This window comes from Protopterus annectens, chromosome 2.part2 (genome assembly GCF_019279795.1).
Source record: "Protopterus annectens isolate FY-2018-M chromosome 2.part2, PAN1.0, whole genome shotgun sequence".
Classification (NCBI taxonomy): Eukaryota; Metazoa; Chordata; order Ceratodontiformes; family Protopteridae; genus Protopterus; species Protopterus annectens.
The window spans coordinates 6,957,999-6,975,356 of NC_056730.1; the positions used below are offsets into that span (position 1 = coordinate 6,957,999).

The 17,358-nt window shown below is 36.9% G+C and overlaps 1 protein-coding gene across 4 annotated transcripts in view; it reads left to right on the forward strand.

Moving 5' to 3' along the window:
- PDE8B (phosphodiesterase 8B) overlaps positions 1-17,358 on the forward strand; it is a 2,824,882-nt gene that overhangs the window by 1,025,161 nt on the left and 1,782,363 nt on the right. The window contains exon 1 of one of the 4 annotated variants that reach the window (XM_044063693.1): positions 3,478-4,742. The exons of 2 other annotated variants lie outside the window; for them this stretch is intronic. In XM_044063693.1, coding sequence (XP_043919628.1) covers positions 4,458-4,742 — 285 coding nt within the window. In that variant the 5' untranslated portion in view covers positions 3,478-4,457. Of the gene's footprint in view, positions 1-3,477; positions 4,743-17,358 lie in introns of those variants that run through there. One more of the 4 variants, XM_044063694.1, reaches the window with a different exon arrangement.

The following is a 17,358-nucleotide window of genomic DNA, read 5'->3' on the forward strand; positions in this document are numbered from 1 at the left end:
ATTCAGGATAGGTGGCAAAAATACTCTTTTTGATTTTTGATACACATAAAACATGAAGAGTGCATTAGTGTGCCTGAAAAAGTGAATAAACAGTAATACTTGTATGCATTTTGTGTTATAATCATGAAAGAAATCATAGTTTAGTTAGATAACAGTCATAACGTAATGAGGAGACCAGTGTCAGAAATGTCCTGTTCATGTGTGGACTGGTAGTATATGACAGAACTGCAATAATCAGCGAGTGGAAAGGGATGAGTTGGCCTTATATGAGCATATGTAGGGACACATATATGTATTAGTAAGGAAATCCCAAATAACTAATGGGAAAGAAAAGACGACTATGTGCCCCCCCCCCCACACACACACACACACACACACACTGCAATGCATGTAATTCATAGGCTAAGAAGTCATCTGAACTAAGAGTTTGTTTTGTTTAGTATTTGAAACAAAAAAAAAAGTTTTGAAGTGAAAGACATGAGTATGCTAGAGTTCAGACTTTTGCTGTAAGGTCACTGGCAAACTTTTATTTGACAATTCATTGCTTAGTCATGAAGAGACCACATGTACAGCTACATATAGTAAGTATGAGTGAAGGATGGTGGTGTCAAAATGGAAGGGGATGAGCATGATGAAACATTGTTGCGGGATATATTTGAATGAAATAATTGTCTGAATTATTACCCAGATCCCTAAATGTAGCACTTGAAACTGTTGAATATGTTACCTCCTGTGCCATTATATATTGTTATGTGTGGGGGAGAGAAAATATAAATAATAGAAAAGGTGGAGTTATTCAGTTTGCCTAGTTTTATTTAGTTATGTTTTATATTTGGAGTAGTAGTGGTTTTAACACTGTGATCTCTTTAGTGTAAGTTTTTGAAAATGGGATATGTGCAGTCCAAACCACTGTTATTGTGTCACACGCACTTGAGACTTGAGTGAGTGTGTGTGTGTGTGTGTGTGTGTGTGTGTGTGTGTGTGTGTGTGTGTGTGTGTGTGTGTGTGTGTCAGTATGATTGTGTGTGTGTATGGAGACTACAGTACAGGTATACAGAAAATGTTAGCTTCTTAGAATATTTTCCTGCATTTCAGATGCTAATGATCAACTGCAAACTGCTCATCATCGCACAGTGTACAGTGACTGTGAGAAACTGTCTTCCTGTATTATTACATACGGGATTGGAAAATATACATAGAGTAAGAAGCCATGGAGTTTTAACAAGAAAATATAGCATTCTGTTATTTCTCTATGGGGGGGGGGCACACATAAAAATGCACTCCATATAGGTGCATAGGTTCATAGCTGTTTACTAGGCTAACAGCCACAAGGGCCTTTCTAAGCCTAGCCATGCATCCCAAATCTCTGGCAAATAAGTGTAAGCATAGGCCTGGGAGATGGGCCATTTACAGATTACCTGTTATGTGTTACCCCTAAATTAGAAGTATAATACCAGAGAGTGGGGACCTCAACTAAATATTACTACAGAGCATGTATAGAATGGAAACAGTGTGTGGGACTAAGATGGAAAACAAATAGATAATCTCTGAATAAATACTACCAGCTCACGCAGACAAATAAGAGTATCTGCTCTAGTTAGGAAGCAACATTTGACACTGACTAATGTAATCAGTATACTGTTGGTTATGAAAACATAAGTTGAGCCTTGGGATGAAGTTACATTTCCCATCTTCTTAGGTACCTCCCTTTGATTGCAGAAGCAATACTTTTTAAACAGCCCAGTATGTCTCATTTTACTTCTGTTAATATTTAAACCAAGGTCCTGTCTGCCTGAGTTGGTGGAGTCTAAGATAAAGGATGGTACAGAATTTGATGATGCAAAGAAGGGAGTTTCTCAGTATTGTGAAAAAATTCTTCTGGTCAGTAAATACCACATTAGTTATCCCATGTAAATGGGCCAAAATCAATGCAGAATCTTTTGCAGTCATTTTATTTCAGTATGTTGACTTGCATTTGACTCAGAATTATGGGGGTGTATGACTAGGCTTAAAAATGCCCTTGTGGTCATTGGCCTAGTAAACCTATGAACCTATGAATCAGTTGTCACTTATCTAGAGGCAGTGGGAAGGGCAGACTTCTCAACTGTACAGATTTTCACAGACTGTCCAGATGTTTTCCTCATATTTTTTAGCCTGTTTTTCAAAAAATTTCGGTTTTCTGGCAAATTATTGTCATCAAAGACCGAAGACAGAAAATAATAACAGACATTTGAGTTTCAGACTTCATACCCTTCCGAAATTTCATGCTAAAACAAAACCTGCTATTCCATCAACTTTGTAAGTTTGTAAGAGTAATATTTAAAACTTGTCTCTATTTTTGGGCGTTTGTCTCCCCATTATGTATGGCATTGTCCAGATTTCTTGCTGTAAAAGTTTGATAGGTATGCAGCAAGGTTCCCTATAAAATTTACTCAGACTGATTAACATAGTCAAGGTTTGGTTTCCTTTTCTGTGTAATACTTTGCCTTCAGTTTACTATGTTATAAACCCCAGTGGCTATCTACAAGCATGATACTGCAGCAGTAGGCCTTTGGGATGGATGCATCAGTGTGACAACTACTAACTTAGTGTGGAGAGCATCCTTGATGTGTTGGGGTTTCAGCTCCCTGCAATATTTTTATATACATATTCATATCTCTCAACTGTCCAGATTTTTGCCTTATATTTTTGCTCAGTTCCTCATAAAATTTGTGTTTTTCTGGCAAATCACTGTGGATTGAAGTCACTAAATATTGACATACATTTCAATTTCAGACTTCATATACTTCAGAAAATGCATGCTAATACAAATCATGCCATTGTAGCAACTTTCTAAGTTTATAAGAGCAGTATTTAAAATCTGCCCCTGTTTTGGTTCTTTCTCCTTCCAGAGGGAGAGAGAGCTTAAACAACCAATATGAGGATGGGAAGTTAAGTTTAGAAGCAAAAGTGGTTGTACTAAGAAATGAACAATAATTGTGGCAGGAACAAGCAAAACATTGCATAACACAACCATGTTGGTATCTACCCGTATAGGTGCTTTTCTGTCATTGTTTTGCTAAACTGTTTGCTGTTTGTGAAGGCTAAAACCTTTATCGTTTACTTTTCATAACCTATGCACACAGTGCTTGCACTCAAAATATGAGATAAAAAATCACCGCTGTGCTGCAGACAGTTTCATAACAAGATTGTGCCAGATTTGTGCATACTTTCAAACTCCCAGTCTAACATTATTCAGACATGTTTTTTATATTACTCAAAGTGGACAGCAGAATGCATATTCCTAGAGATGAAGTGCTAAAATGAGCCATGAGGTACATGGAAAACGATTTCTAGTACATCCGTTATTTAAAAAATTCTTTTTTTGTATTGATGGCCCCTGAAACCATAGAAACTGTGTCAGTGGCATTGAAGAAGGTGATGAGGTCAGCTAAGTGAAGTTTCAATGTCTCCCTCCCTCTTTTTTTTCGTCTATCCTTTTAATACTTGCATGCTGGGTTTATCACATAAACGGCATTTAGAGGTGTTACCGAATGAGTGAAGCTGCAGGATAAGTGCTTATATTTCGGTGCAAAACGTTATGAAACAAACTGCTGGCTAAGAAGGAAAACCAGCACAAGTGCATTATCTGCTCCATACCTGGGTCTGTGGTTGTGCAGTTATTTATTGCTAAGAGGCTCACCGTCCGGGCAGACTGGTTTGCATGCTGCAAAAACAGGGAGCAGACAGCTCGTGGTCAGAGTAGCTTACCGATGGGAATAGCTGACAAACCTCTAACTCGGTGTTCCTGGATATATCTGGGAAGGTAGCATAATGGAGTGAAGGTTATAACAAACGCATGCAGAATGAAGGTATTAAAGCGGTTTGAAAAGGGACAGGACATCTGAAGGTGGTCTGTAGCCAGCCCGATTGGGACGAAAAATGTGGATCTAAAGGGAGGCTGAAGTGTGGGAACAGAATGGTCGGTGAAGGAAATGATCCAGATGATATGAGTGAACAGAAGACTTGAGAACGTCTAAAACAGGAAACCATGGCTCTTATTTGAGGGGGGGGGATAGGGCTGCGGTGGTTTTATGCGGACGGCTAATGGTAGACTGGAGAATTGGCTTAAGAAGTCAGTCCCTGTTCTAGCTAAAACCAGGGTAAAACTTTACAAATGGAGGGTTAAAGACTACTCCTGATCAATGCCAAAGTGCAGCAGACGAGCAACAGGGGTACCACTGCAGGACGATCAGGCCAAGATAAAAAAGTGTGGTCATGAAGAAGGGGCTGTTGCAGCTACTATACTGCAGATTGAGCTAGCTGGAAAAGAGTTGGGAGCTTGAATGCAGATTGGAAGCATCACCGTCAGTGCAGCAACGCCGGCTCCAGGGAGAGGACAGCTGATTGGGGTACACTAAAGCCAGGCTTGGCGGCTGCAGCTGCCCACCGCTGCGGAAGGCTGAGGCGGCACAGGGATGGGCTGCGCTCCCAGCATCCACGTCTCCCAAAGCGGCGTCATTTACTGCCGGGACTCGGACGAGTCCAACTCCCCGCACCAGACCACCACGATCTCCCAAGGGACTGCGGCCACCTTACACGGCCTCTTCATCAAGACAGACGCGGCCGACTCCATCCCTTCAGTGCTCGCCTACCAGAGTAGGCACACCCGCACCAACTCCCGTCGGGATCGCCGGGATAACAGCGGCGGGAGTCACTGCTGCATCGAGGCGGAGACCCAGACCAGCCACACCAGTGTTAAGGTACAGTGCTTGGTGCGACCCCCAATTAGAAAGCCTTGTGCTGTGTGTAGTCCGTGAAGCTGTGCGTGGGTGTGGATGTGTGATCAGTGAAGCTGTGCGTGGGTGTGGATGGGGTTCGTGGTGCTGGTGCCTATTGGAGAGGGGTGACTTGGTGATTAACGGGTGTACTCTGCAGTTAGGATGCAAGCCCTCATGTAGCTGGGAATATGAAATGAATGGAGAATGTTTGCTGTTTTACGTCATCCGCTGCCCTCTGTCATTCAGTGACAAGGAAGAAACACTTTGGCATCAGCATACTAGTTTGTTACTAGGGTACCACATAATAAAACAAAAATAATTGCTGGTTGCATATAAGCTAATGAATCTTTAGTGACGTTGATGGAGGCTTGTAGTGTGTGTGTGTGTGTGTGTGTGTGTGTGTGTGTGCGCGCGCGTGTGTGTTGTAGACATTGCAACAACCCCCTACTTTTCGCAACTGCAGTTTTCATTGGTCTTGCATTGATTATAGGCATGGCTGGCAGGTAGGTACGTTGTTCCCCCTCAGTTTCCCACAGGAATACAAGTATTAGGCCTCTAAATGCCTATCAGATGTTTTATAGCTGAGGGAATAAATGCACTGAAAAGCGTTGTTCTGTTTTTGCTTGATGTTTCTTCCTTCATTGCCTTTGCCAGCAGTTGTCATCATTAAATGAACAAGTTCATCTGATTTGCTTGTGATGGAATATAAAATGAATAAGTAAACCAAATGCAATCACTGATCAGAGTGCAGAGCTAATGTAAGCATTCCTACAGTTGAGTCTATCAGACTACACACCCCACGAATGCATATAATGTTTAGCTAGATTTTAAGTCTTCTAACTTTTATTTTTGTTTGTCGTAATAAAGATTGGTTAATTAACTGATATATAACTGTTTAACATTATTTTATGCACATGAAGCAAACATGTTATTTTCTTTGACATTATACCAAATAGATTGTGCCCTTTTCCACTAGTTGATATCATTTCTTCTCATTCAAACAAAAAGTGAAGAAGAATAAGATGTTTTTACAGTGTGGTGGCACATAGAAGTAGAGGTGGTGAAATGAAAATACTGTCAGTCAGACCCTGCCAGGAATACTAGACTTTTTTTAATTGTGTCACAGCTGTCATTTTTTTCCTTAAAATGATTCAGTAGTGTCCTCAGAGAACCTGCACCTGCTTTGACAAGCTAGAAAGACAGATGAAGTAACTGCTGTTGGGGGCAATACATGCAGTTTAAGTCATGGTTAACAATACTGATATAGCTTTGTGTTTTTAGAAATGTACTTACCTATCAGACAAAGAAAAAAGTCATGGATCAGGCAAAGGCTGGATTGTGACTGTTAGTTACATTTGAGTTCCCGATAAGACACTTTCCGGTAAACTACTTACATGAAATTTTCAATATAAATCTGATGTCAAGTTTTACAGTAGCTTTTTTTCTGCAGTTTATATTGCATTGTTCTTGAATCGTTGTGTGAATAACAACTTACTTTGTTTTAGCAGCTCTTGTGCAAGTCATTTGGTCTCCATTCAAACTTGTCAGATAGCATCTCCTTTTCAGAATTGTCCTGCTGCTAAAAGAGATACTGTTTTTCTGATAGGGATATCATAGTAATGCCAAAACTAGTATAGCAGATGGTGTGCTGTTTGAAAACAAAATGCATTAAAGGAAGCTGAAGCTCTCTGATCTGAACTCTGAAGTACTATTTAGATATTTAAGGCTTTAGACTCGGGCATAATGAAATAGAAGGCGATACAGAAATCCTTCCCTTTGTCTGCACATAATTCCTTTGACCAGGTCCAGGGAGAAATAGCCAATAGCATTTCAGAAAATTGGTAGCTGTTGAGATTTTGCAGTCAGTATTTCAGCCCAAGCTATCTACACTGAGAACCTCTTAATGATCTCACAAGTGATCCATCAAAGTAATCACAGTCCTGGGAGCTAGGTTTGACAGTCCTGGTACTCAATGCTCTACACCATGGTTTAGCAGGGTAGTAAATGCAGTTTGTTCATAGAGTGGATGGGGACACACACCATGTGTTTCTCTGCTAGACTGTACAACTAAAGCTAAAGGGTGACATTCTCTGCCAGTTTACTAGATTTCATCTTGTAATATTATTTCACTGTGTATTGCTAAAATCTGTGTCCTTAGATTCTTCTCATAGCTCCCCAACCTACTGACATAGTCATTGAATCATAATTTCACTCTTTCAGTAGTCTTTGATTATTCATTGGTACGGAGATAGCACTTCATGCATCATCTGAATATAATTCTACATATTATATTTAAGACAAGGCTGCCATAGTGACAAAGGCTTCTCCTTTCTGTGGTTTAGCCCACTTTGCTTAAATGCCAAGACAATAGTTGAATTTCACAAATATTGTGCCATGTTTTGGACAAAGAAGATAGAAAAATATATATACACAGACTCTAGCAAGAGCTGCACATCAATAACACACATTTGCACAAGTCATTTTATTAGTCCAGCTGCTCCTGCCATAGACATTTTTGATGTAAATCAAGATATCTTAATGTCATCCCATCCGTATTGTTTTTTGTAGATAAATTCAATCACTGTATGACTCATTTGAGATATGTGTATGTATATATATATATATATATATATATATATATATATATATATATATATACATGTATAATTCTGGAGTCCTGATTTATTTATTTATTTGTTAACTGGTTGGGAAGACTGATCCATAGATTTGAAAATACGACAAAAGCCAGTAAAAAATGTAAAAATCACCAGCTTGCACTTTATTAGCAAGAAAATATCCAGTCTCTAGCGCTTCGGCAAGAAATGCCTTCTAGGAGTACTTTTGGGACTTCTTTGTTGTAATTTTGATTCATAGATATGACCTGGAACATTAAGTAAAAAAGGAAGACTTTTAAAGGACAAGACTGTCATCATTGGCATCATTTAATTACTACAACACACTGGTAGCCGACAAGTACTAAAAACATGAACCAGAAAGAATTACTGAAAATAATGAAATACTGATGAAATGGGATCACCCAGTGCAAACAGTCAAGAAAATAGAAAGAAGAAAGACAGCTGTTATTGAAAAACACAACACAAGTAGCATTAATCATTGAAAAACCTAGTAATTATAATTTCCTGCATACTGAGCAATATAAAGTTATAAAATACCAGGAGATACAAGCAGAACTTAGGGCAATATAGAATTAAATCACCCAACTATGTCCAGTAGTAGTAATAGGAGCAATACTGCTAAGAAAAATGAATTTTCAGGCATACTTAGATATTTTCTGATACAAGTAATGTCATTTTTACTACCGAAGAAAGTTCTGGGTGCATTCTGTGTGCTTAGAAGAACCCTCTATTGGTGTTAGCATCAAAGACTGAAGTAATACAAATGTAATGACCTTTAATCATACTCGCACTAAGGAATGGAGCCTCTTCCTGCGAACGTATTAGAAACCCTAATCATTTGGAAAAATGAAACAAAGACTTAATATAGTTGCATATATGCAGAATTATTGCTTTTTAATTGCATACATGATTCTTTATAATAATTACATTTAACAATTAGAAGAGAAAGAGTAAAAGAGCACAGAACATCTTACATTATACATGCTACATTATATACAGATGACTATACTATGTGAGATTGTACAGCAGGATTATACACACTGGAAGAATATTTTACAAGACATTGTTAGGATGATTATGTGAAATGTATATTTGTATAAGTGACGTTTTTTACTTGTTATGGCCACCGTGAAAGGGGCATCTGTAGAGTAATACAAAAATTGGTACACTCTTAGAAGTGACACGACCTCAGAACAGATTTGACCAAATAGACCTATAGATTCTTCTAGCAATTTCCCCAGTTTAATGGACCATTGAATCCACTGAAACACTTTTCTGCATGTAAAGGTTGTGCTGTTTGTCCTTACAGAGATAATATGATGGTACGTCATCTCAGTGAACACAAGTTTGTTATTAATACATAAACAAGTTGCTTTACGGTAGCAATGGTTATACGTAACATGTCCCTGTAACATACATTATAAAGGTCAAGCTACTTATCCCATTAAAATACGGGTATTAGAGCATATAAGGGGCAAAAGAAAAGTGTGTGTAACAAGTCCAGTGGTTGTGAATTTTTCACATAAACATAATAGTGACCCTTAAGAATACTGTTTTATGCTTTATTCTTTAACTGCAGTTATTCTTTAATTTCTTTAATGTATCATTTTTTGCAGAAAGAAGCAAAATGTATTTTACTTTTGGTACCTTTTGGTACCAATAAACTAAATGATTTGATCAAATAACTTATCAAAATATATTTTTATAACTTATTTATATATTTAAATGTATGTGGTACTTCATTGCTGGCTTTACTTAAAATACACGATGGAATATTAGCATGACTCCTCTGCTTGTTAATGTCTCTTGAGTATACTAGTGGTGTAATTAAGGTCTTATTATTTTATGGCGTATTCAGAACTAGTTTGTTACTGTGAAGGTATACACTGTGGTGATAGTTGCTGTATTTTTTAATTGAAAAAGTAAAACTTATGTTTTGACAATTATTGATTTCATCTTTTTTTAATCCTATTGAAGTTTCTTTCTTTCTTTTAGAACTGTTTTTCAGAAACTATATTATGATACATATCTACATTTTCTGTGAATAGAGTATGCTCATCGAGATGTAAATGCCTTTGTGTGTATCATATTGATTGATTTCAACTTTGGTATTCCCTGCCGTGGAAATGGGTGCATTTATTCAGTTCCTTCAGGTGGTTGTACAGTTTTTCACAGAACTTGTGGTTGCTGTTGTTTGCGAGACAGAGGGTTCCATGTAGCTGGGGTTAAACTGGTGAGGGTTTTTCACTGTAAAGTGTGCTGAAAATGGAAACACAGGGAGATTATGAAAGAAGATTACAGTGGGATCCTGATATAAGTGAACAGTTTTAGGGGTGGGTAATACTTTTGTCATAGTAACTTATAGACAGGACCAATGGAAAATTGTGTGCACAGTTTTTCCTCAATTTTTGTTTTAATGTGTGCACAGAATCCATTTTTTCTAAAATCAGTAATATTATTTTGACTGAAATTATTGCACTTCCTTACAAATTCAAGAGTAATTTATGAGGGATGGCAACATTTTAACAAACTGTTTTAGCATAGTGTAAGGACAGCTGTATTAAGTATTATTTTCAAGCAGTTTACTCTTAAGTCCGGTTTCATCATTCTTGGCTTATTTAGAGTTGCTGATTATCAAAACTTTGAGTTAAAGTAGTTGCCAGAGAACTTTTCATTGACAAAGATCTCGAAAATATCCCCATCCATCTTTAAGAAGAAGCATAAGTGACCTTGAGCATTTGTTTTACATGACTGTTTCTGCTATATAAATTATTTACTCCGAATTTTAATATAAATATTTAACATGTTTATATGATCTGTCTATTTACAGCAAAAGAGAGGAATTCAGAGATCCCATGTAAGGTTAAGTGATATAAGAGAATGCTCATGACACATAAATAAGCAGTCATTCATGACTTTAGTAGTGACCATTTTCATGAAGGCTGTGTGCTCTTATCAAACGTTTTGGCATTTTATACTCTTTGCATTTAATGATCTTTACAATTAAATTTTACTTCTAATTTTATTGCTGGGGAATGAAGGGACAGTTCAGTAGCTGATTTGTAAATTCATTTTCAGCAAAATTACGTTTGAACCATAATTTGTTCAAATGGATGGAGTACCTGAATAAGTGCCTAATATGTATATGCAACTTGCTTGTGATGTTTAGTGGCCTTGAACATTTAATTTGCAAAGGATAGTCTACCGTGCATTTGTGAAAAACTCAGACTGAAAGCATTTACAGATGACATCACATTGGTCTAGTAACCTATGTAATTAATACAATCTGCAGTAAGAATTATTAGTTGGTAGTGACGTTGGGTACTAAGGCTGTCATTTTCCCACAGTTTACGCAAACTATTTCTCCAATATTTCTGCAAAGATCTAGTTTCCCTTCTAGTAGGTGAGGGAGTGTATGAGGAAGTTTTGCCTGGTAGTGATTTTTAACGATTGTTTTCTAAGGTGATACAGTGATACTTCTTATTGCTGGTTAAATTTATAATTTTTCATATTTTATTAATAATAATCTATCAGATTTTGGTGTTTTCTGATAAACTTGCATGCATAATGGGAATGGCATAGTTGAGCTTTGGGATAAGGTTACTGATTTCTCTGGATTTTCACTCTTTGTGGGTTAGTATACTGTTGAGATAGTAGGATGATTTAAACATAAGGAAGGCTATTTAACAGGTTAGTTGACTACAGTAATTAAAATCTAAGTTCTCTTCAAACCACACTCCCAATTACCTTTGCTTATAGGCTTAATGAACTAGTGGACCTAGTTGTAGTGTTTTTGTGATTTGTTTTGTAAATTAATTTTTGGGTTATACCTTATAACTTTATGATTGTTTTGCAGCAGTTCATGAGAATTTTCTTACTGGTCATCCAGTTCCATATAGTTTGGAAGTCTTGCTGTATATTTGTTTGTAGATAGTTTAAGATGGCTAATAACAGCAATGCTACAAAATGATCAGTTTATGAAGTGTAGCTCAAATTAGGAAGGTCAGCAAGTGCAGACTTAACCTACTTTGAAAGCAACAGGAGACCTAAGCAGAACCTTGCAGGAGGCGTATTAGTTATTTATTTATTTTCATTTATTGACCAGGGAAGTCCACCTAGGTGAAGAACCCCTTTTCAGCAGAGGTCTGTGGAAAAAAATTTAATGATTGGTACAATGTAATACCAGATGCAATGTAAATTAACACAGGTAAATTACATAGTAAATCACATATTAATGATATATTTGACAGGGCACTATTCAGTAGCATATCAAACTACTTCTCTTTATGTAAAAGTATAGTGAATAAAAGTATACGTTCTCACTGATGCAGTCACACTGGTACTATTATTTAAAATTGTTATAACTAGTGATTACAGCGTTTTACATGCAGCAAGACAAAAAGTTATAAAACACCAGGATTTGCAAGCAGAAGAAAGATACCCAAGCAGTTCAAATAGTAGCAGGATCCACAGGTCTAATAAAAAATGTCTAATTGTAAAAAAGAATTTATAATTGTACATAAATGTGTTGCCAGTACATGTAACTTCATATGAACTACAGAAGAAACAATTCTAGGCACATTGCTGGTGCTAAGGCAAACACTGTCAGCTATTAAAGATTGAAATTATACTAATTAAATGAACTGTAATCATACCGAGTTCAGAATGAGATTCATTCCTATCATGGTGTTAGAAACCTAAAACCCTTGAATAAATTGAAGAGAGTATGTTATATATAAGCATCTGAAGTTCAACAGGTGTAAACATGAATATGCATGAGTAAAAATGGCCATACAGGTGTCAAAGTGGGAGCTCGGTAAATTATTTAGGTTGTATTGGGGCAATGTATCCTTAAGGAAGTAGAAGACAAATTATTCAGGCTGTGTTGGGGTAATGCATCCTTAAGGAGGTAGAAGACAAATTATTCAGGTTGTGTTGGGGTAATGTATCCTTAAAGCAGTAGAAGACAAATTATTCAGGTTGTGTTGGGGTAATGTATCCTTATGGAGGTAGAATATAATTAGTAAGTTACAGGAATAACAACATTATTTGTAGAGATTGATGTCAGAAGTCTAAGACTAAGAGTAGAGTGTATAGCAATAGTTGCAAGAGATGTGTAGACTATATACATTTTATTTACAACTGAGTTTTCATTACTAAGGGACAAATGTTTTGGGAGGTGAGAGAGATGTGAGAAAGTAGTGGTCAGGGAGAGAGAGTTCTTTGTGTTAAGACTTAACCTGCTGAGGAGAGAGAGACCATATCAATGAGTCCTTGAGACGGTCTTTTAGTCGCTCTTTGAAAGTAGACGAGTTATTATTGAGTCATAGAGGTAGAAGTAAGTGCAAAGAAGAAGCCAGAAGCTGGTGCTGAGTGGTGTGAAACAATGTGGAATGTTCTTTGGGTGAAGTTGTTTCTAAAGCATGTTAGGGTACTGTCTACCACATTATGGTTCATACGATGTAATAGGAGGACCTTATGGTCTACAGCCACAATGCTGTTTTTGGAGATGAGACAACAGCCTGATGTGTAGTGCCTTTTCAGAAAGTCCATGTAGATATGAGTATTGTCTTGGTAGTTAGTAGTTATGAGAGTGATTTCATTTTTGGTGTAGCAATTATGTGTGCATGTTAAAAGCTGTATGACACAGTCCATGCTGTAAGGGTCATATCAAAAATATGAGTAAGTGTGGAGTGTAGGACTTATTATATTTAGAAACTTTACATGATCTGTTTGAGAACTTAAGAGGTTTTGTGTTAATGTTTTTTAATAGATTTTCAAATTCATTATAGGAGCTAAGTTTGCAACTGATAAGAAACTGTGGGGTATGATGCTACTGAATGTGGAGAAGGGATGCCTTGTAGAGATAAGCATTAGGGATAATCTACCAGTGTAGTACCTCGCAGAATGCGCAGTAGCAAACCCCGCCCCTAACACGGCCATGCCACATTCATATTAATTAGCTATCGTGTAGCTGTCAGTTACGATCGTCTGTAAGACCGTTATCTGGAAGAAGAAGCAGGAAGCTGTACCCTCGGGGAAATGAAATGAAATGCTGTATTTTAAGATCATGCTTGTTTGTAGAAAGAATGGTACTGGTGTTATATTAAATTTGAGGTTTCTGTTTACAACATTTCTTTGGTTAAAGCAAGAAGCAACTACATTAGCCTGTTGCATCACATGGGTTTAGTTGTATGAACTATTTAGCTTATCCCAAACTTGCACAACTTGTGAAAATGTGGTTTTAGTTAAGAGGTTATGGGATTGTTGAGCCCTCTTTCATATTGTTGCTGGTCAGGGCTGTCTTCTTCTTCCTAACAGGCTACCGTCACAGCGGGCAAGCTCAGAAGAGGGTAATGGTGTCGGTGTTTATTATCCCCAGCAGAAGAATCACAAGGAATGTTCAGTAAGATGAAACTCACATAAGTCTCTTATGCCTACTGACTGACTGAATTTGGAGCTGCAGATACTAGTTATGTTTCAGCGCATCTCTGGCTGTTAGTTAGCACAGCAGGAATCTCAAAGAAGACAGAGTGCATCAGCAGATCATATGTCACTTGCCGGTAGCAAAGAGAGCCAACCAGAACAGGGAACAACACGCAACAGAAAAAAACTGTAGTCAAGGAAAGAAGTTTCGTTTCAGACCTGTAGGAAATAATGACTTACTAAGGTCACACAAAATATACCGCTATACATATTACTACCTTACGTTTTTCTATGGCACCCATGATTTGAATAGCTCACAACAATGTGTTAAACCAGTAGTTAAAAGAACTTAGTTTAGGACAGTGGAAATTAGCAGAACCTTGTCATTGTTAAATTAGCATACCTTGCCAGTCAGATGTGCGATGACCTGCCAATCAATGTGGACACGCCTTAACCTGCGCAGAACCGCCCGCGAGGTACTACACTGGTAGATTACCGCATTAGGAAATCTTCAAGGGTTTTTTGTGACCGTGGGTTGCTTTGTATACCCGCTTTATATATGTGCCACATCAGTGGTTTTCATTAGTTCTAGAATGTTTTATGGGTCACATACTGAGCTGCTTGCTGAATGTTAAGGTTAGTTGCCTTTGTATTATTTACTGTAATTCTGGTAGTTGCTTTGAATCCTTTATATATGTTGCAATGTTCTGTTTCAGATGGTTTTACCCTTTATTATTCTCGTGTCCTGTCCACTTGCCTTATGAATGATTTGAAATTTTCATTCAGTCTGGAGCACTGCTGAGCTCTGACTTTAACTTGTCTGAGAGGGAAAAGTATATTTTGAACAGGGGGTCAGTATAGTGAAAAACATATATTGAGGACAGTGTAACTGTTGCCTTTAAGGTCAGTGAGGAGATGGACTTCATTGATTTATTTTATAATATTTTCTGATGTAAATACTGAAGTGATTTCTTTGGTCATGAAGGACCACCTTACTATGTCTGAACAGTAGCATGTCAGTATCTTAGACCATACTTTGGTGATAGTACACTGCCTATGTTGGGTTCTACTCCCACAACAGGTAGATTTATATCATAAGCAGGTGCTGCACTCCTGACTGTATTGTCCTTTGGATGAAATGTTAACTCGAGGCCCCATCACTTTAGGTGGTAGTAGGTCATGTGAATGTAAAAGATCCCACAGCACCTTATATACTTTATATACATATTTACAAAATGTACATATTTACAGGCACATATATATACGCATTTCTATTTTTTTTCATTGTTGTCATTTTTCTTATAACATCCTCCTTGTTATTCTTTCATAACTGACCTCACTACTTCCACAACCATATTCTGATTTTTCACAATATATATGCCAAAATCCATTTTCCATTAAGCAACATTTCATTCAGCTCTTCATTCAAAATAACCCATATTACAGAAAACTAATTCCTATCTACCCTTCTCACATATTATTTCTACTTGTTCTTATAACATTTATACATAGTTATGTTCATATCTATATTGTTTATATCAATACTATTCTCAAAAAAAGTTTTCCCCACACAACTTTTTCCAAAATTTCACCACTCTTTTACATTTAAAAACACATGGTCTGTTGCCTTTTTTTGTCCCAACAAAATAAACACACTCTTTCAACGTTCTGTTTATATGGTGTATTCCACTTCACATTTAACCTATTTATTACCAGTCTCCGTAGGAAAATCCTGACACTTTACTTTCTTAGTAGACTATTTTTCTTGTCTTTAATATCTTTAGTCACTTCTTCTGGTCAATTTCCCATGGCTTTACATAATAATATTGTTTCGTTACATTATTATATCACATCCTTCCATCTTTCTCTATGTCATCATTTTTTTATTTTCCATGCTAGTATTATTTTTAATAATTTTAATTTACATATTCATTTTATCTTTTTTCATGTTCTCATCTCCTAGGACTTTTTTCTTATATTTAAATATTCTCACTGTTCATTTTTTCTTACTCTTGTGGTTTACCCACTGTAATGCTTTAAAACAAGTTTAAAGAAGCAGAATAAACATAGTATGGAAGGTTCCCAGTGCCCTGGCCAAATTTCCCCTAGTATTATAAATACCATCTCTAGTCTCCCGTGATAAGAGGCCACAAGCCTGGTGGGACTAATCCAGTTAACAAAGGATAAATAAATAAATTAAATAAATAAATAATAGTTGAGAACTGGCATTTGCTATGGGTGAGTATCTGTTTGCCTAACGAGCTGTATTAAATTTATGCAGCAATTTTTCTGCCATTTCTGTGCCTACTGGGGCTTAGCTTTAGATCTTCCATAATAACACGGTTGTTTTTTGGGGGCAGAATTTATCTATGTCTTTGTTCTATTGTTTTATTATGGGGTGTGGCATTGTGTAGATAACTGTTGTGGAAGCTGTGCTTGGCCTTCAAGTGAGATTCCTACTAATAACCAGTTTAGTCCCTGGTCATTTATTGCATTAAATGACTTATTAAACTAGAGTTGAAGTTTCTGGCGTTATCAGAGTCATGGTTGCTTCCTTCTTGTGGATGCTTCTCCTGAGATTTAAATAGCAAGTGCAATGACTTGCTAAGTGTTGGGGACGGACAGGTTGCTTTGTATAACCCAAGTTTGTAATACAGCCCATTGGTTTTTGTTGTGTGCTGAGTTTAGTACAGCCATTAGAGTATCTTTGGTGGCATCATTCTGAGCTGGCTGTTTATGGAATTTAGTGGGTGTGGGTTAGGATGACTGCCTCCTATGGGTAAACATGTCTAGTTTTGTTTACATGTGCTAGGTATCAGGCTGCAGCCTCTATTACATTTAGGAAAAAAATGTATGTAGTAACTTCATAATCATTTGTTTTAGGCATGCCCGTATTGCAGAGAGTGACTATTAAAGCCACCATGTTGGTCTTCTCTGTACTTGTAAGTTTACAAACTGATGTGAAGGTTAATGATACAATTCTACTCTATAGTGCCACAGAAAGACATATTTGCTTTTATGATGTCATTGTTTTGTGTTTCTGTGATGTTTTTGATGATTTATGTGTTTATATTCTATCTAGTTTTTAATGTCAAAGAGCCTTTTGGGTTTATTTTTATCTCATTATCTTATTTATTTATTTAGTTATTGTATATTTGTATTTATTTAGTTATTTGTTTGCCATAGTTTTTATGTTGTATCATTACTTGCTTATTTGTTCACTTTGTAAGCCTAGTTAAACTGTGTATAGTTATAATGAAGCACAATCAGTCCAGTGCCACTCCTGAAGTAAATCATGAGTCCTAACAAAGTAGCATCAGTATAGCTTCAGACCTTGGCAGTATCACAGACAGGGTCATAAAAGAAAACATAAAAGTGCATGGGACAGTTGTCTATATTGCCCATCAAGTGCCTTTAAAAAGCCATTTTTTTCTGCCAGAGTGGAACAAAAGAAAGCTAAAGCACCATTTTAAAAACCAAGATAGTAAGAGTTATCATAGAAACTGCAGACTTACAGTCCTTTTAATGAATGTGGT